The sequence below is a fragment of the Pongo pygmaeus genome, chromosome 5 (genome assembly GCF_028885625.2).
Source record: "Pongo pygmaeus isolate AG05252 chromosome 5, NHGRI_mPonPyg2-v2.0_pri, whole genome shotgun sequence".
Taxonomy (NCBI): domain Eukaryota; kingdom Metazoa; phylum Chordata; class Mammalia; order Primates; family Hominidae; genus Pongo; species Pongo pygmaeus.
The window spans coordinates 79,201,474-79,227,524 of record NC_072378.2 but is presented as its reverse complement, the minus strand read 5'-3'; the positions used below and the strand labels follow the sequence as shown (position 1 = coordinate 79,227,524).

Below are 26,051 nucleotides of genomic sequence, written 5' to 3'. Positions count from 1 at the left end.
CTATTTGCTACTCTTGACTTGATAAACATGTCTTGATGGTAGGAAAAACCCCAAATATCGATGGGAAAATCAACAGAAAACAGGCGCCTACCAAGGGCTCAAGCATCAAGCCGGAGAGACACTGGTAAGAAATGACATGTCCTAGACAAGCCATCTTTTGAAACCAATTGCTTTCTCAGTAAAATTAATTTTTCTTTTACTTCAGCCTTGCTTAAAGTTAATAAAGGGAAGATATCTGGCAGGATCATCTATCCATTTATCACCACCCACTTAATCACTAGGCACCATGGACCGAGAGTCTGGGAAGGCACAGAATCACCAGATTTAATTGGATCTGGCACCTCCTATTTCCTAATCACCTTTGTCTTCCATTATAAGTAAGACCTTTTAGGGTGAATGAATAGGTCAGAAGCTACAGACAATTTTTTTTCAAGTTCCTATTTGCCACAGGAGTGACTTAAAAACAAAAAGAGAGCCAATATCTAGGTCCTTTATAGAACCATTGGGCTTTTTGTATTTATCATTTTGAAATTAAAGAGAAATTCTAGGGCTGGGCTAAGACCAAAGCTCTAAAAATAGATTCGTGTATGTCACCAGAATAACTGATTACATGAAAAGTCATTTTTATAAGCAGTAAGTATGCACTTCAGCACCATGCTCTTTCCTTTAAATAAAATTTCAACAGCTTTGTGGAACCCAGTATAGACCCACAAAGTAAGGATGGCCAGAAGCCCATGTTATATTCCCAACCTTGCGTCCTCCTGTCAGTTATATCTCTTATAAGCCACTCATTAGCTTGGTTAATAACTGAGTTGCTAGCTTCCCACAATGAAGTTTTGGATACTTGATAGCAAGGCATCAGTATTTCCTGTAATGCAAATTTTCACTTAAATTATCTACACTTCACAAAACACTGAAACCTTTTGCTGTTAATGAACATGGCTAATTGCAGATGAAAAGTCACTAAGAGAATACTTTTACAGAATCGTTTTATGACATGTACCAGTTTCCAGTTTATTGCATCTTAGCTCCAAATTCATGCTTCAATACCTGTTCTGTGATCATGGACAGAAATCCTTTAAAATTTTCTTCTTCACATTGAGCACAATGTTAAGCCTTTGTGGTGGAGAGTGCTGAAGGGATATTGCAGGAGGGAGGAGACTGTCTTGCAGTGTCTGGTTGCTGCACGGTATGACAGCAGTGCAGGTAGCTCTGCCCCAGCTCAGCGGCCCAGAACACATGGCCTCTCAGGAAAGTTGCAGCTCTGGTCTGGCCTGGTGATAACCTCACACAGCCCTCTTGATGTGAACACCATGTACTCCAGACCTCCTGTCTGCACTGGTGCCCCTTCTCTCTGCAAGCTCGGTCACTGGCTGAGGCTCACCTGGCCCCAGCTTGCACTCTAGAGGGTTGCTTCCTGCTTGCCCAGTGAACTTCTCTACCATCCTGTGGGCTGCAAATACAACTTTACAAGGAGTCTGAAGCCCAGCATCCCTTCCAAGTCTGTCCTTCCTTGGATAGTCTCCCTTACCCCTAAGAAAAAATACAGTTTTCTTATATCTGATAGTCACTCTTTTATCAGAGTTCAGCATTTCTTTATATTTAACTTCCCCTGTTTAAATCACGGTGTGATGTTTATCTCCTAATTGGTCTTAGACTGACAAAAGATATTTCAAACTTTCTAACTGAATTGTCAGCAGAAAAGATGACAGGAATCAAAGTTCTAGTGATACAGTAAGAAAAAAACTAGACTTTTCAGTCCATGGCCATATATTTATCAGATAAACACATACTAATAAACCACATATTTCATTTGACTGTAGCGTCAGTTTTTTAATGCAAACTTATTGTATACAAGTTTAAAAAAGGACATACAAGTAATTGCTCTCTTTGGGTTACATGACTGATATGGTCTGGCTCTATGTCCCCACCCAAATCTCATCTTGAATTATAATCCCACATGTTGGGGGAGGGAGCTTGTGGGAGGTGATTAAATCATTGGGGTGGTTCTCCATGCTGTTCTCCTGTTAGAGTGAGTCTCACAAGATCTGATGGTTTTATAAGTGTCTGACATTTCCCCTGCTGGCACTTCTCTCTCCTGCCACCACGTGAAGAACATATTTGCTTCCCCTTCTGCCACGATCATAAGATTCCTGAGGCCACCCCAGCCATGCGGAACTGTGAGCCTTTCCTTTATAAATTACCGTCTCAGGTATTTCTTCATAGCAGCGTGAAAACGAAGGCATACAAAAGCTGACCCAAATTAAATAGCACAAAATAAAAAACACAAAAAAAGCAGCTCCTGAGATACTAAACAGTGAACATTTATGCTCACAGGTAAGTTACAGAGCGCTACACTTTCTTCAACAATATAATGCAAGCAAGTATAATACTCAGTATCAACATACTCCATAAAATTGTCTTAATACAAGATAAGAGATAATGGATTTGTTTTTTATAACAACATATTTGGGTTTAAACTGGTGACTGGTGATTATGCCCTTACTGAAATAAAAGAAGGTTTATTTTCTCCTTTCTCAGATGTTCATCAGGTAAAAGACACAAACCAAAGTACAAAGAAAAAAAATTACTCGTTAGCACAAAATTCTCAGGCTTTGGCTGACAGCTTATTTGTTGATGCAAAGGATGCTATTTCAATCAGAAAAATATTCGAATTAAATTATAAGGTATTGAAAAATATTAGCAATAAAAGGGCCATTTGCGTCAGGGAGACTAATAAGCAGTTTTCAGTTATGGTGAAAACATTGTGGAAATCAGCTCTTCATCAACACTTAAAATCCACTTTCTAAAATGTGGCATTTCAGGGAGACAGCTGTCTTTTCAGGTAGACACCACCACCACCTAAATTCCTTCAGCATCAACTTGTCATTTTGCCTGCATCTATCTGATTCCAGCAGTATCTTGCCCATCTACGCTGCAGATTTAACTGGTTACATGTTTTGGAGTTTGGGTAAAGTTACCCCTAGAGAACTGGATCACTCTGGAATGTTTTCACTTAGAGGCAGCCTAGTGCCCTCAATGGGTCAATGATAGGGCAGGGCTTTCCTGCTGCTGTTGTTCAGAAGCCATCCACAAGTCCGAATGCTGGAGTCATTTTAACCTACTAAATATGTAACTGCTAAAATTCTGTTTGCACAGCCCCCTTATGACTAGGATGGAAAAACTGTCATTATTCAGCTCCTCATCTAAGATTAGGATACAGCATAATAATAAACATTTACTAGGTATGTAAAACAGTACAGTAAGGGAGGCTGCAGTTGGAGTTATTCCTTCTGGTTCCTAGTCTGGGAAGTGAAAATATTGCTGTTGTCATCACTTTTGTTAGCCATACTAGTTGGTTAGGACATGGCTAGGAGCAGATTGTTTAAGAGTGGTTCACCACTAAAGACAGGAAAGAAGGGAGAAAAGGATTCCTCTGGGCTAGGGTCACAAAGTCCATGCCAAATTGCTGGTCTTTTAGCCCAGCTATTGATCTCAGAGTTGGTCTTGGAGCCAAGCTGTGGGCTGTCTCAGGGCCCAGAATCCGTATTTCAACCTAGTGATGTTATTAGTACATGACCTGAAATAGACAGGCAGGGAAGAAAATAAAAGAGAATGTAAACAAATGGGATAACCATATCAATAAACTAAATCAAATTATCATGAACAATGTTTGTATTTATCCGGGACAAGATAAATACAGGCAAACCCAAAAGCTAAATCTCCAAAAGCTAAATCTCACACAGGTGTGTGTAGTAATTTATTAGAATGACAAAAGATGAGACCCAAAGCAACACGTGAAGTAGCTACACCACACAGAGATGGCTGGCATCTCCTGGGCTTGCAAGGGTATAACACAATCACTCTTATTTCAGGAAAGGATCCCAAACAAAATTATGCAAAAAAATTCCTCCACTCAATGAGTGCTGTTACCATCAATTATAATGAAAAAATAATACTGGTTTTCCCCCCGAAGTTACTATGCTAAGAGAATAGCAAAAAGAAATGGTTAAAAAGCCTGGGCAGGACAGGCGCAGTGGCTCATGTCTGTAATCCTAGCACTTGGGAGGCTGAGGCGGGCAGATCACCTGAGGTCCAGAGTTCGAGACCAGCCTGGCCAACATGACAAAACCCTGTCTTTACTTAAAAAAAAAAAAAAAAAAAAATTAGCTGGGCGTGGTGGGGCACACCTGTAATCCCAGCTACTTGGAAGGCTGAGACATGAGAATTGCTTGGACTTGGGAGGCAGAGGCTGCAGTGAGCCAAGATTGTGCCACCACACTCCAGCCTGGGCAACAGAGTGCGACTGTCTTCAAAAAAAAAAAACAAAGCTTGAGCAGGGAAAGGAAGAATTTTCCCTTAATAATTACATGTTCTGTTTTTAATTTTTGGCAATAATGCCCAAAGGAACCTTTTTTTTTTTTTTGAGACAGAGTCTCACTCTGTTGCCCACGCTGGAGTGTGGTGGCGCGATCTCAGCTCACTACAACCTCTGTCTCCCGGGTTCAAGCAATTCTCCTGTCTCAGCCTCCAAAATAGCTGGGATTACAGGTGTGCACCACCATGCCCAGCTATTTTTTGTATTTTCAGTAGAGACGGGATTTCACCGTGTTGACCAGGGTGATGTCCAACTCCTGACGTCAGGTGATCTGCCTGTCTCGGCCTCCTAAAGTGCTGGGATTACAGGCATAAGCCACCGCATCCACCCCAAAATTAAACTTTTTAAAGGCAAATTATCTACATATTCTTCTTTTTTTTTTCTTGTAAGACAGGGTCTTGCTCCATTGTCCCGGCTGGAGTACCATAGCGTGATCATGGCTCACTGCAGTCTCAAACATCTGGGCTAAAGGAATCCTTCTGCCTCAGCCTCCCTAATAGCCTCCTGATTACAGGTGTGTGCCACCATACCTGGCTAACATTTTTATTGTTTGTAGAGAAGGGAAGGGATCTTGCTGTGTTGCCCAAGCTGGTCTTGGATTCCTGGCCTTAAGCAACCCTCCCACCTCAGCCTCCTAAAATACTAGGATTAACAGGTATGAGTCACTGCACCTGGCCAGATTATTCATACATTCTTACAAGCTCAACTGAGTTTTATAGATACAAAGAATTAACATTTTAGAAAATTTAGGACTAAACCCTATTAATATTCATCACTGTTCTGCAGATTGTAGATGGTATCCATGTGGTTCATTAAGTTCCCTTTTTTAAAAAAAGGAAAAAAATATACAAATGCCACTATGATTTAATTCACAGATATAGACCAATTCAACAGGAAACATCAACTTTATAAGATGACAGAGTAACAAGAAACTGGACACAGAGACGTTGCAGTTGCATTATTATTGATAAGCTATAGTGTAGGTGTGTATACACACACACAGAGAGACAGGAATAGTATTCAGCCTTAAAAAAGGAGATCATGTTGCCACAATATGGATAAACTGGAAAAAAAAAAAAAGGTCAAATATAGAGAGAATAAAACAGTGGTTACTAAGTCTGGGTTGGAGGACAAGGTGGAAAAATGTAGGTCAGAGGATATAAAGTAGCAAATATGTAGGATAAACAAGCCTAAAGATCCAAAGGCACAATATTAGGCCTGTAGTTAATAGCATATTCTATTCAGGATTTTTGCTAAAAGCGTAGATTATAGCTGCTCTTGCCGCAAGGAGGGAAAATGGGTAACTATGTGAGATGATGGATATATTAATTTGTTCTATGATAGTAACCATTTTACTACAAATATGTTTCTTATAACATCATGTGGTATGCCTTAAATATACACAATAAAATGTATTTTAAAAAATACAAACATGCCACTATGAATTAGTTCACAGAAAGCAATTCAACAGGAGACTGAGTTTATACGACGATGCAGTAACAACAGACTGGACACATAAAGAGATGTCACATATTATGAGAACATACAAACATCATTCTGTTTTTCCAGGAAAAAAAAAAAAACTTCTCTTTCACTACAAAAACTGCTTCAACCTAGAGGGACAAAAAAGGAAAATGAGAAAAATATTTATCTTGGCAGCAGTATTAGAAAACTATGTTCCTGAAGATATTCACATTTCCTTTCAGTATTACAAAGGAAAGAAGGTGACATTTTGCCAAAACCCAAAAAGCCTTTTAAAGGTATTAATTTCTCTATTGTAAATTCAGGTAAAGAGGTTTGTACAGAACAGTATTGTCCAGTAGAAACATAATACAAGCCATATATGTAATTTTAAATTTTCTAGTGGCCACCTTAACAAAAAGGAAAAATAAATTTTAATATTTAATTTAACCCAATATATCTAAAATATTATTTCAATATATAACCATATAAAAATTATTAATGAGATATTTTACATTCTTCCTTTCACACTAAGTCTTCAAAATCTGGAATATATTTACATTCACATCACAAAGTCAACTAGGCACAATTCAAGTGCTCAACAGCTATATATGGTTTGTTGGTACCACACTGATAGCACTGTTCTAAACTACAGAGCTTTCGTTTCTGTAACATTAGTATGATAGATTCTTGTGCTAGAGCTTTTTTAATGGAAAGTTTCATTATAATGAATTTTATTATTATAGGGCCAAAAATCATGTATATTACAACAGTGTGGAGTGCTATTTTACAAAAAGGTCTAAATCTTTGTCCTATTCATTGTAAGCAACACCAAGTTTTCAGTTAATGTGCTTTCAAATACCAGGGTCCTCAGTCTATCAAAAATGTCATGCCCTCAGTTACCAGGGGCCCAGAAGATACGACTGCATTCTAGTTTCTTGTTCTTCTACCTGACAGTTGGCTTACACATGGGAACATGCTGCCACCACAATACACTGGGTCATATTCAGCATGATGCTGATCTACCTCACTCAGCTTAAGGATTATTTAATTGGGTATGGGTTCAATACAATCTCCTATTACTTAAAGAAGTAATTTTTTAACGTTCATTTACGTGTAACATCATTTTGGCCTATTGCTCTAGGCCCATTATATGGTGACATACTAAGGAGATGTGCATAAACATACAGTCTATATAAAGGTTTCTTGTTGGTGAAATTCTGTAGCAGAAAACTAGATTATAACATTAATAAAATTAATTTATTACAAAATAACTGGAATTGATGAGCTTTAAAATGGCTTCAAAGAAGACACACTTCTAGAGCACAGAGGAGTTCCCGAAGTCAACTGTTGGCTGATATGCTGACAAGGTAAAAAATAGCACACAAGAAAAAAAAATATATATGTATTTAACTTTATTTTCTACAAATAGAATATTCATATGCTTAGCATATTTCTGGAAATGGCCTCAGAAAAGTTTTCTACTCTAAATCTGGTTTCTCTTCACTTTAATGATTAAATAAATGTTGACCAATTAAATATTAAATATAAAGAAACTTTAAAAATTAATCATTAAAACACAACTCAATAGGAAGAAAGGCAAAAGACATGAAGAGGGATTGCCAAGAAAAAGAAATAAGAATTCCCATAATAAAACATGTTCAACTTACTAATAATCAAAAATTTACAAAATGAAACCACAATGAGGTAACATTTTATACTCCCCAGCTTGGCAAAAATGCAACTCTGACAATCTCAAACATTGGCAAAGATTTAGAGTCCTGCAAATTCTAGTATACTGGTGGGGAGCATAAATTAGTACTTTGGAAAGCAATTTGGCCTTATCTATTAAAACTGATGATGTGCTTTTATTGTATAAACCAGCAATTCTATTCAAGGTATACATCCATTCTTGAGTATATACACCAGAAGTCACATAAAAGAATATTCACAGCAACATTACCTTTTTCTATTTCAAACAAAGATGCAGTTCAATAAGCACCAGCTGGAGAAGAGAACGTGATATATTCATAATGGAATAATATTTAGCAGTGAAAATACTTCGATGGCAATGAACATAAAAAGGAGGTGACAGAAGAATACATTCAGTTTAATTCCATTTATTATTCTTTAAGGATACATACATGGAGATAAAGTGATGAAAGACAAGAAGGCTATGGTCAACACAAAGTTCAGTATAGGGGTTCCCTCTATCAGACAGGGATAGAGATAGGTTCAGGAAAGAGCACACGGTACCTCAAAGGAAAGGCAGTAAGGTGGGTGGTAGGCACACAGGGGTTTGTTTATTGTCATTATTATTACTCTTTATACTTTAGCATATATATTATATGTGTATATACATATCTATATTCCATTGCATGTATGAAATTTTTTAAAAATTCAAATGGCTTATGCCAAAAAAAAAAATTATGTATAATGTCTCAAATGGTGAATCACAGCCTGGAGGCTCTTAATTTACCTCCACTCTATCATTGAACCCTGGCTAAAACTGCTGCTTTGTTTCTATTCCCCTCATACTTGAGAGTAGAGATATTGCCCTGCTCTGACAATACTTACCACATTTTAGGGGCTTGATCCATGCTGACAGAAAGGATGAACAAACAAACCTGATGTGTATTTCTAGAAGAACTAGGAAAACTCTGAAGATTTGAATCACAAGTAGGCAGTGATCATTTTGGTTTCACACATTTCTGCAAACCTACAGCTTGTTCCCTCTGATCCCTTCCTCCACCCTCCTTCTGTTCTGGTGCGTAGGGCTTGAAATCGTTCAGTGCTGAGATCAACCTCAAACAATGCCTTCAGAAATATTGTTTTCTTCTGCTTTCTGTTGTGGCTGCTACAAAGGTAATAGGGGCCGCAGCCACTCTGCCCTTGTCTTCTGCACCCAATTCAGGGAACAGGGCCACCAGCCCGTGGCTTCAGTGTACTCAGGAGATCAGTCATCCATTTGAACCACCCCACCCAACCCAGGGGCTGAGTGATTTAACTCCATCCTCGGTCCTGATCACTGTCTGAGATGAATTTGTGGTGTCCTCCCAACACCCTCGTGCAGGACCTCATGTCTGGCTCCTTGAATGATCACACGATCTGCTTGTATTTTTACAATTTAATGTGCTGCTTTCATGCATGAGGTTCACAGGCAAGAGTAAAATCACAGCCTCTCAACTAAACAGAACTAAAATTAAGAGAGGTGTGAAAAATGGTAGGGAACAAACACTCCATTTTCAGAATATGTGTTTTCTGGAATTTATTCTCCTTTATGCTGAATATAAAATATGTGATTTCACCAATGCTTTAAGAGACAAACACATACAAGTTGAAATCTGAAAACAATAATTATATGGAGCAAAGTGGAGCCTGACACTTAACAAAAGCTGTTAAATGAAAAGTATCTCTAGAAAAAGCAAAACCCTATAGTAAAATCAAACACAACAGAAAGAAGCTTTGGTACTTTTCAATAACAGGAGACAAAAAAAAGTTTAGTTTATTATTAAATTCATGTAATATAAAAACATCTATGTGGAGGTATTGAATTAAATCTATAAAACAGAAACAAATCTAGAATATATTAGAGTCTGAGGTGAAAAAATACCTTGCTTTCCTCTTCTTTGATTGTAATAAAACACCAGAATTTGGAAAAACAAGTATTTTCCCAACTAAATTTTCTTCTGGTCTGTACACACCTAGCAGGATGGCACTCCATATTTTATCTAATTTTAAAATGGCATAAGTTGATTTTTAGCAGCACATTTCCTTTGCTCCAACAAGCCTACTACAGGAAATAAAAATTCTGTCTTGAAATGCCCTTGATATGAAATCTATGCCTATAATTCCCATCCACTTCTTTCCTAGTATTTTAAGACTGTGATTATCAAAATCTAAAGGCAGCTAGTTAAAGAAGGGAACAAGAAAATCATTATTATATGTTTCAAAATCAGCTGATAAAAGAATACAAGTAAGGACCCCATATTCTCTGAACTAAGTGCGGTCCCAGAGGGCAACATCTCGGTACTCTGTGGAGCCTGGGTACCATGTAAATGCCACACACTGTGCTGCTGCTTCACTCATAACAAGCACAGCACCACTCGAGACTGGTCTCCTGTATTTCTTTGCTGATCAAAAAAAAAAAAAAAAAAATGGGGTGGGGAGATGGTACATAACTGTGATGGTAATTTAGCATTACTACCCACTAGTCTGCTTACTATAATCATAATAGGTATACTACGGTTAACTCAAAAATTATAATATAAGACAAATCTGGGTAGCTTTGTCTAGCAAGTATGGTATTGATCCTATAACCCCAGCAGTTAACTTGCAAAGCCTCAACCTTACCAAATTGGTTCTTGGCACTCACTAGCAAGAGTAGACTAAATGTTAGTTGAGTAATGAATTACAACATGACAATTTTTACAACTGCTTGAAAAGAAATTCTAAGTTTTATCAGAAGACTCACATACTCAAACACAATATCCAGTTAAAAAAAATTCCTGGATAGTCCCTGGGATTTGTCAAATGGAATTTGACCTGGATCTTACTTAATGACAACTAACCAGTAATATCCATAATTTGACAACAGCTTCCCTTGAAGAGAAAATTGTGGATCATGTGTCCATTCTTGTTAAGTAGAAATCTGTCATACTTTCCTTCTGGTTGTAATCCTGGACTACAAATCTCAGGTTGGGATTTCAGCCTTAGCATTCAACAAGTTCTTTAGTCTACATTTAGCAAGGCATGGGGCGGAGTGCTAGGCACATGTGACAGGGCTGTAATTCTTCTGCTCTTTGAATTTCTTATAAATTTCCTGCTCAGAATTATAACGAAAAGTCCAGAATCAGGATGCTAGAAATAAAATATTTTAGGCAGCCCTCTGAAAATTTATCCTATTCAAGGCTGTTCCCATGTTTGGCAATTTAAAACTCTTTAAGTTTTTTTAAAAAATTAAGCATCCCTGTTATAGGGACAAGAATGCAGAAAAATAGCCTCTGCTCTAATGAAGTAGATATGTTCGATGTTTATCAGCATCCACTCCAATAGGAGTATAGATTTTTCTTGACAAGTACAATTCCAGGTTACTCTCTTTCTCATATGTGTTGCTCTGAAAACTTACTTGTGCTCATATACGGAATGAGAACAAGTATCTGTATTACTCTGAAAAATATGAGGCTGTACATTGGCCAGAAATATGAGCAAGCAAAATTAGAGGCAAATGAAAAGTAACAAAAGGAAAAATTAAATTTTACTACAACATTGGTATATTTTAATATGTCTAATCAAGGGTTCACAAAATATATCTAACTGAGATTTTCCTTTCTCAAAAAATATAGTCCCTTCACAAAATAGAAGCAGCAGCTGTCTGTTAGGGGAGTTGCATTTAAAAATATATGAACTTATGTATTATAAATAAATTGCTAGAGCCGAAAATGCCTTCAGATACTCATCAGACAATTTTCCTATAAATTTACTAATTAGTGCACCACTTAAAATATAACTTTCAAGCAGTCTTAGGCATTTGGGTGAAACTTGCCCCTTGCAAGAAATAAAGAAGCATATATTTCAAATAGCAATTATTGTCATCCCAGTAACTTAGTTCTGATCACTTGATGTTACAATAGGGATTTGTAAACATCTGGAGGAGCTTGGATAATATGCGGGGGTAAGAGTTTCCATTACTAAAACAAGTCTAGAATATCTAACTTTTTCACCAGGTGTTATTACAAAGCATGGGAACCGTGATGTCTGTAACTGATTCTGCAGCAAAAATCTTCAACACCCTTTGTCAACCAGCGCTGCTTTTTTTCCTTCTGATTCAAAGATTCTAACAACTTGGCAGACATATTTCAAAGATGCAATCCAGGCAGCTTAATGAGAAGTGGGTTTACGCAATGCCGACATCTACTATAACCTAGGGCAGATCCAACATTTTCTCTCTGACGGTGCTACCCACTTATCTTTCAGTCATTAAGAAAGTACACCTGTAACAGGTGACGGTATTTCCAGGTGAGTGAGGCAACTGCAGGCAAATAGAATAAGAAAAAAAAAAAAAATCCACCACCTGATTTGGTTTAAAGCAATCATGCAATTCTCATTATAGCCACATCTTTCAAAAACACCTTTTCCGTGGCAAGCAAAGTTACTGATAATGCGTGTGGCTTTTGTCACAGTGATGCATTAGGTAAGCATGTGTGTGCTGAGTACCAGGGGGTGCTTCAAAATGCATCTCCGTCATCTTCCACTCTTCTTCTCTAAGGTTCTGCCTATTAAAAAAAAAAAAAAAAAAAGGTCGGTTATTGCATTACATTGACAAGAAAATTCACCCTTGGCAGGGGTTTTTTAAATGTCAGGAACAGAGATGTTGGAAATCATAACAGATCACCTCCATATGATTGATAAGAGAAAATCCTGGATTTCAGCATCAGAGCCCAGATTTAAATCACACCCACCCGACCTGCCAAATATAAAAGTGGAAAGAAAGCTGCATGTTTTCAATGACCTACTGAGATTCCTCTCAGAGGTACTGTTCCACTGGTGTATGGCTGGATAGGGGGTTACCTTGCTCAGAGGGCCTGCAGAGATGCCCGTTAATAGCAACCCAAGATGAAGAACCACTCTAGTACGACCATATCTGTTAGTAAAGAGTCGCTGCCCCAATCCCCCGACTGCCACCCCTGCGCACCCTCCCCCTTGAGACAATGGATAAAGAGCTGACATCTGGCACAGGGGGCCTCTGTGGCCTGCTCAAGCTCTGGCCAGTCAGCACCCAGTGTTGACCAGTTGTTACCTACTTTGGATATTACCCCTGAAAGCTAGGGATCTGAAAGTACAATCTTCTATGACAGGCCCTTCTTGGGGTCTACTAAATTTTAACTTTGATGGTTTTCTACCTAAAATGTATTGGTGAAATGGCCTCCCTTTCTCAGAATTAGTTGGCTATCACAATGAGCCAGCCACTGTGGGCTCCAGCCAACTACAAGGGAAACTGAGATCCCCCCACCACCCCCACCAGGGATTCCATACCATCTAATATTTACATACTTTAAAAAACCTCTTCACAGGACAAACAACATATCCAGCACCAATGTGGCCTGCAGGCCACCATCTAGAGACCTCTAACCTACCTTTGCCCCTCCCACTACGGAGGGCAGCCCAGTCAGAGCCTACACTGCACCTGGGCCTGTTGGGCCCGTGAATGTCCTCTCCTACCAAGTAAGAGCAATTATAGGTGCTAATGATGTCTTTATGTTTCCTGATAGGCTTTCTTGCCATGTTTTTTATGTGTGTATACTACACAGGGAGTAGGAAAGGAAAAGAGAAAAGAGGGCTTTCATCTTTTAGTACATTAAACCTGTGAACACTCTGTCAAAGCCTTAGACTATAGACTGTATAATGAATCACTACCAAGGTAAAAAATAGAAGATTAGAAGAGAGAAAACGCTAAATTGTTCTTGAAGACATTTTCACTTCTCTCATACAACGATGAAGTATGAGTTACTATTAGCTTTTAAAGCCCTAAATGGTTCATGGAGAGTGGCACAGACCTTGTGCTATGGACATCTGCTCTGGTCCCAGATACTCCTGCCCAGGTATAACTGATTTAGGTCCCTGAAAACAGTGGGCTGAATGGGGGCAGTGTCCAGGGCCCTCACTGCCTTTGGGATGGTCCCCTGAAATCAAGTTAACTTCAGTGACACCAAGATCAACTTTAATACTGTGGCCACAAACCATGTGAGAATGTATATTTCACAGACCACAGATTTCCTAAGAAACTGGTGAGAAAATACATTTCTTTGAAGAACAAAGAAGTCAGCCCACAGTCTCTAAAGAATTTACATATTTGGGGAAAATGGGAAAAAACAGTATTTTTTAAAAGGTTTTTGCATAGACAATGACGCCCGCTGGATTTATGTATCCATTAGACTACTCCATCCTAGTTTTTTCCAGTTCTTTGAAGATAAATCTGGACTTTTAATATCTCTGGATGAAATACGTTATAAAAATACTCTAATTTTCCTAACAAGTATTCAAATGTTCCATCTTTATAAAAGTAGTTTTAAGAACCTTTAAATACGGTATGCGTGGGTTTTGCCTCTGCTTAAAACATGTGCATGGAAACCACCCACAACCATCTGTGGACTTACTGATGTAAAAACAAAGCACGATTTCACATTGGCTATGCAATGCAGATGCTGGTGTATAATTTATGTTATTGAGGGTCCCTGCCTTCTTCCTACAGGTATGCCAGAGATGGTACAAATCCTGGGTAGCCTCGAAAGACCTATTATTTTCAGACATCAAAGTTCTAGGAAATGTACTTTTATTTCAGTTGTGTTAAAAATAGACATATTAGAATTCAGTCTCAATTTGAAACACTCAAAACTTCAATTACTATGTATATAAAGACTGCAAGGAAATATAAAAAATGTCAATGTGGTTAGCTCTGGGTGGTGATTTTAATTCTTTGTTTTAACCTTTTTCAATATTTTCCCAATTCAAAAAAAGGAGTCTAGGCTACTTTCATAATCAGAAAGAAAATGTGTGTTTTAAAAGAAGAAATAATATCAAAGTAGTACCTTACTTAATAAAGAAATGTTTTTTCTTTTTTGAAAGTGAATCTACAAGCTTAATAAAGTTGTGATAACACACATCATTTCTAGTGCTAAACATGAGAAAATATTGGCTACTTTATGTTTTCTAAAAGACATATGACTTAATAAAGTGGCTTCAAAATATTTTGATTAAGGACTTGAAGATTTTTTTCCAGGTTGACCATTTATTATTATAGACCATCTCTTCTCCAATGAAAGTAAATTTAAAACACCTTTAAATATGACTCTGAGTCTGCTATTTCAAAAAATGTAAAGTAAAAAAATTTGCAATTTTAAACAGAAAGCACCTACTAGTTTTTGCTACCTTAAATTCTTGGAGGAATGAGGTATAAATTAAAAATAAGGTAATATTCTAATTTATAGCAACAATTGAAAAATTGGGGGGAAAAACAAAAAACTAGCCTCTGTTGTATGTTTTAACACTGGGTAGTCTCTAATTATGCATCAGAGGAAGGAAAACCCCCAAATCTAAGAAACTATATATGCATTCCTCTAACACCATCACTCTACATCTCTAAGAAAAATTCAAAAGAGATGAATTCTAAAACAAGAATAAGAAAAGATTTACCTACCTTTGATGCCAACCGTGGTTTCAGGCCTAAAAATGAAAAGACTGTGTTGCTTTCCTTGGATTCGAAAAAACTGTCATAATCCTAGAAAAAAAGGGAAGGAGAAAATAAACCAACAAAAGCAAACAATTATCTTTATATTTGGTGCTTTGGACAAATTCTTTACGGAAGTAAAAAATGTACCATTGCTCCGTCCAGATCAGGGAAAAACTAAATAAATCTGCTGAATTAGTCTGCTTGCACGTAAAAATTTATTTTAGTATGATGAAGAATGTAACAAGTTTTTAATCCAAAATCTATGACAAGATTAAAATGTAAAACATTTGGTGACAGAAATGAAATGGGAACACACTCCTTTTCCTTTGTGGGCCAAACTAACATTTGTCTGTGTGAATCGCTCTGACCTAAGATTTTACTCTAGGTCTTCAGTATGGAAGGCTGCCTCCCAATTCCACTCTTGATATTTTGTTATCTAGGGCTTTGAAAAAATCACTGGGTAAACAAAGCTGTAAAGGTCTCCATATGTCAATGAAAGTGTGTCTTATTCTGCTTCTGAAGTTTTCCACATTCTTTGAGACCATCTCCTTAGAGGGAATAAAAAGATCAAATAAAAACTAAACAAAACTATATACTCTATAATATTTACCTTTGCCTCAAACATATAGAACCATTTTTCTCTTCCTACCTTCACAAGAAGGCACCAAGGAATTCTGGTCAATCTGTTCAACTGTTTCTTTTCAAAAGTTTGCATTTATCATATGTAAAGCAGTCTTAAAATTTGGTAATTTGGTAACTTTATCCTAAGGATAAATAATGTAAGCAAATGATGATCACAATCATTTTAGGCATTTGCTTTGTGCTAAGTGTCTTATAAATGTTATGTTATTAAATCTTCACCACAGCCTGCCAGGTTAGAGACTGGCTCAAGGCAAAGAAATACGTTGTCCAAGTTTGACAGCTAATAAGTTAAAGAACTGATATTTGGGCTCATGTTTCACTGACCTTGAAATTCACATGTTCTGTACTCTAGGATGCATCCTGCCCAAAAGGAAACCAAGTATGGGGCACCACGTGTGCTGGAGTCACTGAGCGCTAATGAATCCATTGTTAAGCCAAGCCAACGGCATCTAAACTTGTAGAGATTCGCTTCCTGCAACGCATGCCTTGTCTGATTAAAAAATCTTTGAATTATTTGGTTCTGTGTACAGATCCTCTTCTCCAAAAGCTTTAGCAATTGACTCTCGTGGTTTGGAAGGCAGTAGCCTCAGGTTTTTCACGGCCTGCTCCTTCTGTCATTTAGGATCAGCTCTAAAGAAAGGCCTCCCTTGACCAAGCCAAGAAAGAGCAACATGTCTGAAAAGAGAGATTTGGCCAAGTCTTCTTTGAAAACTGGCATTTAAGCTTACATCTGAAGGATGAATAGAGTTAGCCAAGTGAAGGACTGGGATGGGAGCATTCTTGGGCAGGGAGCAGCACTAGTGAAGTGTGAAGCTGGCAGGGTGGACAGGAATCAACATATGCTGGGCTTTGTAAACCAAGAAAATGATCTTGAGTTTTATCTTAAGTACCAAAAGAAATAATATAAGGGTTTTGAGCAAGGGAGAAAAATGATCTAGTTTCTTTTAAGAAAATACCTAAATAACCGTGTGGACAGTGGCTCAAAAAAGGGCAGCAAAAAGGAAAGCAGGGGAAAAAAGGGAGTACTTTGGCAATTGCAGTAAGCAATGGTGGCAGCCGGGCTGACGGCAGAGGGCAGCAGACAGGCTGCAGATACATTTTGGGGGTAGAAGTGATCATACTTGGTTGTGGATTTGATGGGGGTGATTAGGGAGAAATAAGAATTAATGTGGCTCTGACTTTCTGGCTTGATGAAAAAGACGAGAAAAAATCTGAAGGGAAGGTTGGAGTTCAATTTCAACATGTAATATTTGAGAAACTATATGAAACATTGAGTAAAGAAGATATCAACTGAGCAACTGGAGGTTCCTAACGGCTCTAGGATGTAGAGATTTCATGGAATTTGTAAGAAAATTTGTAATTTCTTGTAAGACAAAATATGATCCTAACTATGCCACAAAAACAGGTCAAAGTTTGACATGAAATACAGGCAAAATCTCATGGACTAAAAATGTTATATTCTTTGTAATGAAGCTATTTCCAAAGAGTTGAGTAATAATTACCTCATGAGAGTTCAAGAAATAATTCTGTTCAAAACATACTTTCTCTACCTGACAATTTGTTGACCATACTGAATGTGGTAAGAGGAGGAAGAGGGCTAAATTACAGCTAGATTTGTTCCATCCTTTAAGATATCCACTGTATGTTAACTTAGTATACCTGTTCTCTCTATACCATATTCAGCCTCTACTCAGTCGAAAGTCTTTCCCTTGGGAAACTCATTCATAGCCATGGCCCTGATTAAATTCACAATCTCTTGCCCTGACCTCTCTTTTGAGCTCTGCTTCCATAAAAGTCACTAACTGTTCACAGACTCTTAAACACAACAGGTCTTAACGACAGTTCATGATCTTCCACTCCACAAACTGGACGTCTCAGAAAATGGCACCACTATTTACTGCGCCCTGTAACTCCAAAATTAACACATCACAGGACTCCTTTCTTCCCTCAATCACTAGTTTATATATCCCTTAAGCCTCTCAATTTTTCCACATTGGTCTCTACCAACCTGATCTAAGCTAGACTTCTGCAACAGCACCCCAACTTATCAACCTTTGTCTAATCTCACTATTTCTACCCCATCATTCTCTCAAAGTGAGGACAGACTGATTTTTATAAAACCAGATTTGATCTCACCCTCTGCTTAAATCCTTTCCTTTGAGACTTCTCACTCCTTGTAAGATACAGCCTAAAATCCTTAATGTAATGTGAAAGGCCCTACATGGCCTAGCTCTAATTCATCAGGTTTGGGGAGAAGAAGGATCATTTTTGTTGTTGTTGAGATAGGGTCTCACTCTGTCACCCAGACTGGAGTGCAGTGGTGTGTTCACAGCTCACTGCAGCCTCTACCTCCTGGGCTCAGGTGATCCTCCCATCTCAGCCTCCCAAGTAGCTGGGACCACAGGTGCGCACCACCACACCGAGCTATTTTTTTCATTTTCTGTAGAAAGAAATCAAAAAATTCATCTATGTACATGAGAGAAATTATTGTAGAGATAACCCGTCTTTTTAGAGAAAACTCCCTCTACAAAGAGACCACCTCTCTGTAGAGATGAGGTATCGTTATGTTGCCCACGCTGATCTTGAACTCCAGGGCTCAAGCAATCTTCCTGCCTCGGCCTCCCAAAGTGCTGATATGACAGGCGTGAGCCACCATGCCCAGCCAAGAGGGGTGTTATACTTCTACTTGCACCAACCACTGTCTGATGCAACCACAGATTCATTTCTGGAAAACTGAGTGGTGTATATGTTTAGTCAACCGTGGATGTGATGTCCAGCAAACCACTATGAATTATCTATGACCTCGACCAACTCCTTTAACCTTCTCAGACTTTCTTTCTTTCTGTATCAGAATACTAGTGAAATCCCTTGGAACTCCAGAATTCTAGAAAATAAAGGAGAATCCAGTAGAGTTGCTCCTAAATGGACTGTTAGCTGTGTCCAGGTGTAAAGCCCAGCCTAAGTATTCCTGTTCCTGGGGATATTTATTTGGAAATTGCCCCTGTCTTGTTTAACTGAATAGGTAAGGGAAGAGATATTAATGAGAAAAATTGAGGGCTAGTAACTTGATCATCAAAACGTTGTCCCTGTTCTTGTTTTAAAAGGCTACCATCTGTCTCTATGTGATTAAACATATCTTACGTGGTCATTTGGGGTGGCTCACACCTGTAATCCCAGAGCTTTGGAAGGCTGAGGTGTTAGGACTGTCTGAGGCCAGGAGTTTGAGACAAGCCTGGGCAACATAGCGAGACCCTGTCTCTAAAAAAAATAAAAAAATTAGCCAGGGATGGCAGCATGTGCCTGCAGCTCCAGCTATTTGGGAGGCTGAGGTGAGAGGACCAATTGAGCCCCGAAGTTCAAGGCTACTTGCAGTGAGCAATGATTACACCAGTGCACTACAGCCTGCATGGGTGACAGAGTGAGGGAGGGCCTATGTCAAAACAAAAACAAAAACAAACAACTCTAATGTCAGTGTGAAATGCAGGAATGAAAAGTTAATGAAATGTAAAAAAGAAAACATAATGCCTCATTCAATCTCTATAAATGTAGAACGAATTCTACTTTCAAAAGATTTAAGTGGTAACACGAAAATACTGTGCATGTAAAAGAGCAAAAGGCAAGGTACAATGAGACTTAATGTTTATATTTCAGGTTTCAGTGTTTATAACTAAAAACCTTAATCTTAAAATGATCCCAATGTCCCAAATCACAACATTGGAAATAAGGTAGATTCTCACATGCAAGTTTCATATATATAAACCAACATCTATAAAATAGATAGATTTTGAGGCTGCAGCCTCAAAATTTTGAGATTGCACCACACTGCACTCCAGCCTGAGCAACAGGGCAAGACCCTGTCTCAATTAAAAAAAAAACAAAACAAAACCGTGTATATATAACATTTTCTCTCATGCAGAGAAAATATGTAACATTATTAATAATCTATTTGTCCATAATAATTGAAACCATTCTTAAAGTTTCGGTCACCAAGAAAGGTATTTAAAAATGTCAGATGTTTAGAAATCTCAGAATAGCAACATTTTTTACTTTTAGAAAAGAAAAATTTCTCTTAAGCTGCATTTCTCTCATAATAATTATAAGTGTTATTTTTATGTTATGAACCTTTAATTCAGTGCTCTATCACTATTGCCAGCAGGGTGCTTCTTATCCAAAAATTGAATGGGATCCACCCAAAAGAACAGAAATTTTTATTTCAGGTAATTAACTCCTTCCAAATGACAAATATAAAATTTGGTAATTAGCTTGAAAAATAGAATGATTTAAAATAAATCATTTTTAAAAGTCAGTGTTAGACTAGTACCTGACAGACACCAGGTTACCAATAATTTCTGTCATGTAGATAGATGAATTGCATTTGTTAATTAATGACAGGCCATGTTTTAGGTATATCATGTCAGTAACAATTAAGTAAATCCTATTTCTATTCTGTTATTTACCAGTTTTAAAGAATTGTGTGAAAAATTTACTTTCTAACATTCAAAAGCTTTTGAGTGGCCTGATGAATCCTAAGGTATATAAATATAAAGTGAAACTATTAATATTTCCTTTGTCACATTTAAGCAAAAAGTAGATATGATAGAGATAAGTTAAATTGCATGTGAAATAATTTAAGATTAATATAGTGTTAAAAATTTAAAACTACTTCCTATTAAGATACAAATTCTTATGGTTGTAAGCATTCTTAAATAAAAGAAAAAATCTGCTTTCTTATCATCAAATTTGTTTTACTTGTCAGGTTTATACATATTTAAAAAACACCTTAGGGTTCCTACTATAAAGGTTAAAAGCACTGTATTTTTAAAACTCACATAAAGTTTCCAAATAGGCTCACTGAATTCCTTACAGTCTAAGGCACTCTCCCTAAAGTGTTTTGTAAATATACATCTGTAGATTGCACATTTCAGGACAATCAACCTTTTGTAATTACAGAATATGATGATTAGTAAATATTTACTTTGCAGAAAGGTATAGCCACATAAATCATATTCAAGGTAAAATTGCCCATTTCAGAAGCTGGTACATTTTCATTCCATTTAAGACAAAGGACAAAAAATTCACTTTGTTTATAATGCCAATTGCTGACAAAAAGAAAAATCTCTGAACTGTACAGATAATAGCATAACCAAGCTACTCAAACTCACTAAGGGAACATTTATCTAAATGCTGTAATTTTAAGAATATAGCAACCTAAACAGTTGTGGTTTTTTGATTTTGTTTTTTTTTTTAAATCTCTCATCACCTACACTTCTGTTTATGTTCAAGTGAAAACCACTGTTAGAGACATTTCTAAGCTCATGATAAAATCTACAACAGGTAGAGTTAACAACAGTTTTATTCCTCCACAAAGCTTACTTAAGGACATTATCTGTGCACTCCGATTAGACCATTATGGACTAAGCAAGCATCTGAGATAAACACCTTAATGTTCTTTGCCCTTTCAGTGTCTCTGGAGAGAACAGTTAGGAAAGCCCACAGCAGCCACTCTGATAAGCTGTGTTGCTTCCCACAGCTAAGTCAATCACAATTAAGTGACAGGCCCACATTATTTCTTCATACCCAGGACATGACCAAACAGAAAACTGGAGGGAACAAAAACAAGGAAATGGTACAGCAGCAACCAGTTCTAAATGAGCCAAAGTAAATTTGTTTTACCCAAAAGAAGAATATTTTTTAAAAAGCAGTTTTTTAAGACTATAGGAGTTGCTGCAGCTGCTTAAAATGAACAGTGGCTGCTTCTCAAATTTTCTTTCAAGCCGAAGGGTAGCCTCTAAGCAGAATTTCTTGATTTAGTGGATAAAGGTTGTTAGTGCTATAGTCTACTTTATGAAATCTTGCTATAGAAATCAAAAAACAGTAGACAATTCCAATCCTGGCAGGAGAGATAAGATGCAGTTATCTAAAATAGCTTCATTTTGGCAATTTTTATGCCAAATACCAAAATATGAGCAAATCCAAAGGTGAGAATCTCAAATTCCTAATTCATGTTTAATAGTTCTGACCATACAGGTTCAAGACAACAAAGCAAGCAAATACATCTACCTCCCCTCTTACCCAAGAGCCAATTTAAACTGGAGGGGAAAAAAACCTAGGAACAGGAACCAGCCATAAAATTTTAAGAAATACCCAGAATACATAAAATACAACCAAACAGGTAGAGAAAACACAGCAGGGGAAACCACAGCCCAAACCAATAGAAGAACAGTCCTTCCCAAGGAGCCTGCACAGAAATCACAAGCCTGAGACAATGAACACAACAATCTGGAGCAGGCTATGGCAGGGCAATCAATGTAAAAAAGAAGTACATTTGTAACGGCTTAGGCAGTTTTTTTCCCAGTGTGGCCAGAGCTCCAGAGAAGTGCTCTCCAACGAACATTCGCTGCCTATATGCTGAAAACTCCTGGTGAGGCTTCAGGGGCCTGAGAGAGGCCAGCACAGTCTGTGGTCACCCTGACCCCCCATCAGACACAGAAAGGGAAAAATGGAAAGGAAGTTCACCCCGGAGGGACACGCACTGAAGTCCATTGCTGCCTGGGTGTGGCTCTTTCACGGGCACCTGAGGAGTTCCAGTCTGCTTCGTGCTACCCCCACTCTCTTACACAGTCTTATTTAGCCCTCCTGCTCAAAGGAAAGCAGGCCTGTGAGTTACTGAAGGAAGCCAAGCTGGCTCCTAAGAAAGACAAAAACTAACAACTAGAACTAATGCTGGAGAACACAGAGATAACTTATAGAATATACAAAACTTAAAAAAATGCTTTTTAATATCCTTGGAGAGATTAAAGAAAATGCTGCATCCACAAAACAAGAACAAGCCACTATTTTTAAAGGAATAATAAGAAACAAAAGAGCTCCTGAAAATTAAGTTTGACTGCCAAATTAGAAAGTAGATAAAAAGAATAAAAAGCAGGATAGCATAGAGCTAAAAACCAGGCTAGAGATCCAGAAGATAAAAGTTACGAATGCCTTTCAGAATATAGAATATCAAGACCAAGAGATGGAAATTACTAGATAAGTCAAGAGTATTGAAAGTTAGAACATAAGAGTAAAACTTCATCCAAAAGGAAAAAAGATCCTGAAGATGAAAAGGAAAGACAATGGAAGGGAGGGGGGAAAAAAGGGCAAAGAAATAACAGAACTTGCCCTCAAGTGAAAAAAGACATTAGTTTTCAGACTGAGCAGTCCTATTAACTGCTGAGCAGAATGTTTTTTAAAGGCACATACTGATGAAATTCCAAAGCTCCAAGAAAACCCTAAAACTTTCCAGAAAAAGAAGCAAAACAACCTACCTTTAAGAATCTAATCTAGCAGACATGAAGTCTTCCAATCAATACAAAGAATATGGAAAATAGAACAATGCTTCCTGGGGGAACTTGGTTTTAAATCTAGTCTTTTATATTAAACAAAATGATCAATTAAGAATGAAAGACTTACAAAAAATTAAAGCATTCATAAGGTTTACTAGGTAGGCACACTACATTAACAAAATTATTTTCAGGACACACAAATTAAAAAAAAATACAAGAAGGAAAAGTTATTTCTCTCATAGGTTTGCCAGACAAGTGTGAAGTGGAAGAAATGAAAAGGTTAAAATGTATTAAGAGGTTCCCTTGGACACTGACATTTGTGTCATTCTCCCTTAAGCCACAGGGATTTAGTAAAATAGGATTACATACCCTCCTCTATCTATGGCTGCTCACACTAAGCAGTTCTTTAAGGAATAGTATTTATATAATTATAACAATATACATATAATATACATTTATATAATTATTATAGTTACAAAAGAGAGTATGACATATACTTTAGCAATTCATGTGTGTATGTGTATTCATATATCAAAATAGGGGAGAAATGAGAATGTCAATTTCTCTTCAACTTTCAAAGGAAAAAGTAAATGCTGTCCAATATTTAAAATCAAGGAATATAGATATTAATACATGAATGGCAAGAACTTAGAAAAATGACAAAGCAGAGCCTCATGAAAAGACTACATGTTGGGAAAATGAGGGAAGCTGCAGAAAGAAAAGCAGACGAAAACCAACTTTTCACTTGGGACCCTTTGTCCAAAGTGATATTAACATGGCCTGATTGTCTTAACAGTTTTGTTTTCTCTTCATTAACCCCAATTGCATAAGGTTCAGAAAGAGAGAGAATTTGAAACAGTAAGAAAACCACCAGTTTGGCTATTAGTTAAGATATACTGCTAGCCATGCAACTGGGGAGGCCTCAAACTGTCTGGATGAAGGCTTTCAGTATTCACAGCACAAGTCATCATTTTTATGAAAGTCACATCCCAGGAATTCATCACTGTAGAATATTAAGGCAAACAACTCAGGAAGGTGAAAATGGGAGATTAAACATTTATAGACAGAAGAATAAAAGCTAGAGTTATACCGGAAAGATAAAACGCAGAGAATATCTAATTACATCTCTGTGCTTCCGGGCATGCAGTTGATCAGCAATCAACCATAAAGGAGAATTTGTATCAGACCCTCTCTACTACTCAACTTTTCCCCTCCTGGTATCTGGAAAGATGCCACATAGGAATATTTACAAGAAAACATCTGATGGAGAATATTCTCCTTGATTAGACAACTAATCTTTTAGACAGAAGGCCTTGGAATACAGATTTTCAAATGCAGATAAAGTTTCCTAAGAAAATGCTACCTGTGGGATAGGTGAGCTTCTAACAGTTAGTTTTCTAAACAGATTTCATTGTAAAACTTTAAAAGTAGATTCAATAAGATTGCTTTTAACAATCTGGCTTCGAACTTTATTAATAAAATGGGAATGCAGCACAGTCTGGCTTAACGGACTTCAAACCATGTACAGCAAATGCTCAGAACCTTGACAAGGCATGTCCCAACAGAATAGGCTGGCTACCTCCTGAGCTGAAAACACCACTTACCCATTCATATAACCATGTTTGTTAGGTATGTTCTGTGTTTCCAGCAATCTAATGGATACCAGATACTAAGATAAATAGGGTAAAGGTGAGCACAAGGTGCTTGGAAACCAACTGAAGGCAACGACAATAAAAAAAACCTATGAGATAAATATCATACTAGCAGTAATAAGGCACAAGTTTGCTGGGCATGGGGGAGAAGAAGTAATAACCAGAGTCCTAGTTAATTAGAGAAAGTGTAATAACAACACAACTTTGGATTGAGCTTTGAGAGAGAAACAGGGCAGAATTATAGATGATGTAAAAATTACAGGATTTGGTAATCAACTGGGTATATGAGGTATGAAAGATCAGTGTGGGGTGATTTTTAGGGCTTTCCCTTAAGTATCGTATAGTAGATGTAGCCATTAGCCCTAAATAAATAACATCCATAAATTCGAAATAGAGCGCAATCTCCTGTGGATAACAGTTACTATTCTGGACTTTTGCTTTTTTGTTTGTCTGTTTTCCTCACTGACTCTAAACAGAGCTCTAGTAACCCATTATTACTGCAGATAGGCTATGACGTAGGTCAAAATTTCTGTCCATCATTTTGTTCTACTCCATTCTACCAGATGACACACTCAATTGTCAGGACAGAGACCTGGGAAACAGCCAATCCAGTATTTCTCAAATATATCCACTAAGGAACTCCAAGAGGCAGAGGGAAATGTGAATGGAATGTCCAGAGCAGGGGCAGACTACGGAAGGGACTGTGAGCTAAGAAGGATGTTTATGGCCGAGCGCGGTGGCTCACGCCTGTAATCCCAGCACTTTGGGAGGCCAAGGCAGGAGGATCACAAGGTCAGGAGATCAAGACCATCCTGGCAAACATGGTGAAACTCCGTCTCTCCTAAATATACAAAAATTAACCAGGCATGGTGGCATGCGCATGTAGTCCCAGCTACTCGGGAGGCTGAGGCAGGAAAATTGCTTGAACCTGGCTGCAGTGAGCGGTGACCGTGCCACTACACTCCAGCCTGGGCAACAGAGCGAGACTCCATCTCAACAAAAAAAGAAGGATGTTTACATTTGTAAAGGTTGGAAAACAAAATAAAAACAACTAATAAAAACCAAAACAGAAAAGAATATGCAACAGAGAACTACGTGGCCCTCAAAGCCTAAAATATTTACCAGGTGGCTTGATCCCTGATCTAGAGGATTGAAGGACAGATTTTGAAGCAGGTCCCATAAATGTGAAATTCCTTTGAATCTTTGTTTAATCTTAAAACTTAATGGAAATGAGACATCTTGCCCTATAATATACCAGTGTTTTTTTTATTATTATTATACTTTAAGTTCTAGGGTACATGTGTACAACGTGCAGGTTTGATACATAGGTATACATGTACCATATTGGTTTGCTGCACCCATCAACT

At 37.6% G+C, this 26,051-nt stretch overlaps 1 protein-coding gene across 1 annotated transcript in view; it reads right to left on the bottom strand.

Moving 5' to 3' along the window:
- Positions 1 to 7,943: 7,943 nt before the first annotated feature.
- Positions 7,944 to 26,051, bottom strand: part of SH3BGRL2 (SH3 domain binding glutamate rich protein like 2) — a 69,960-nt gene continuing 51,852 nt past the window's right edge. Inside the window, exons 3-4 of the mRNA XM_054492510.2 lie at positions 15,036 to 15,116; positions 7,944 to 12,114 (exon numbers count right to left, since the gene is read on the bottom strand). Coding sequence (XP_054348485.2) covers positions 12,103 to 12,114; positions 15,036 to 15,116 — 93 coding nt within the window. The 3' untranslated portion in view covers positions 7,944 to 12,102. The remainder of the gene's footprint in view (positions 12,115 to 15,035; positions 15,117 to 26,051) is intronic.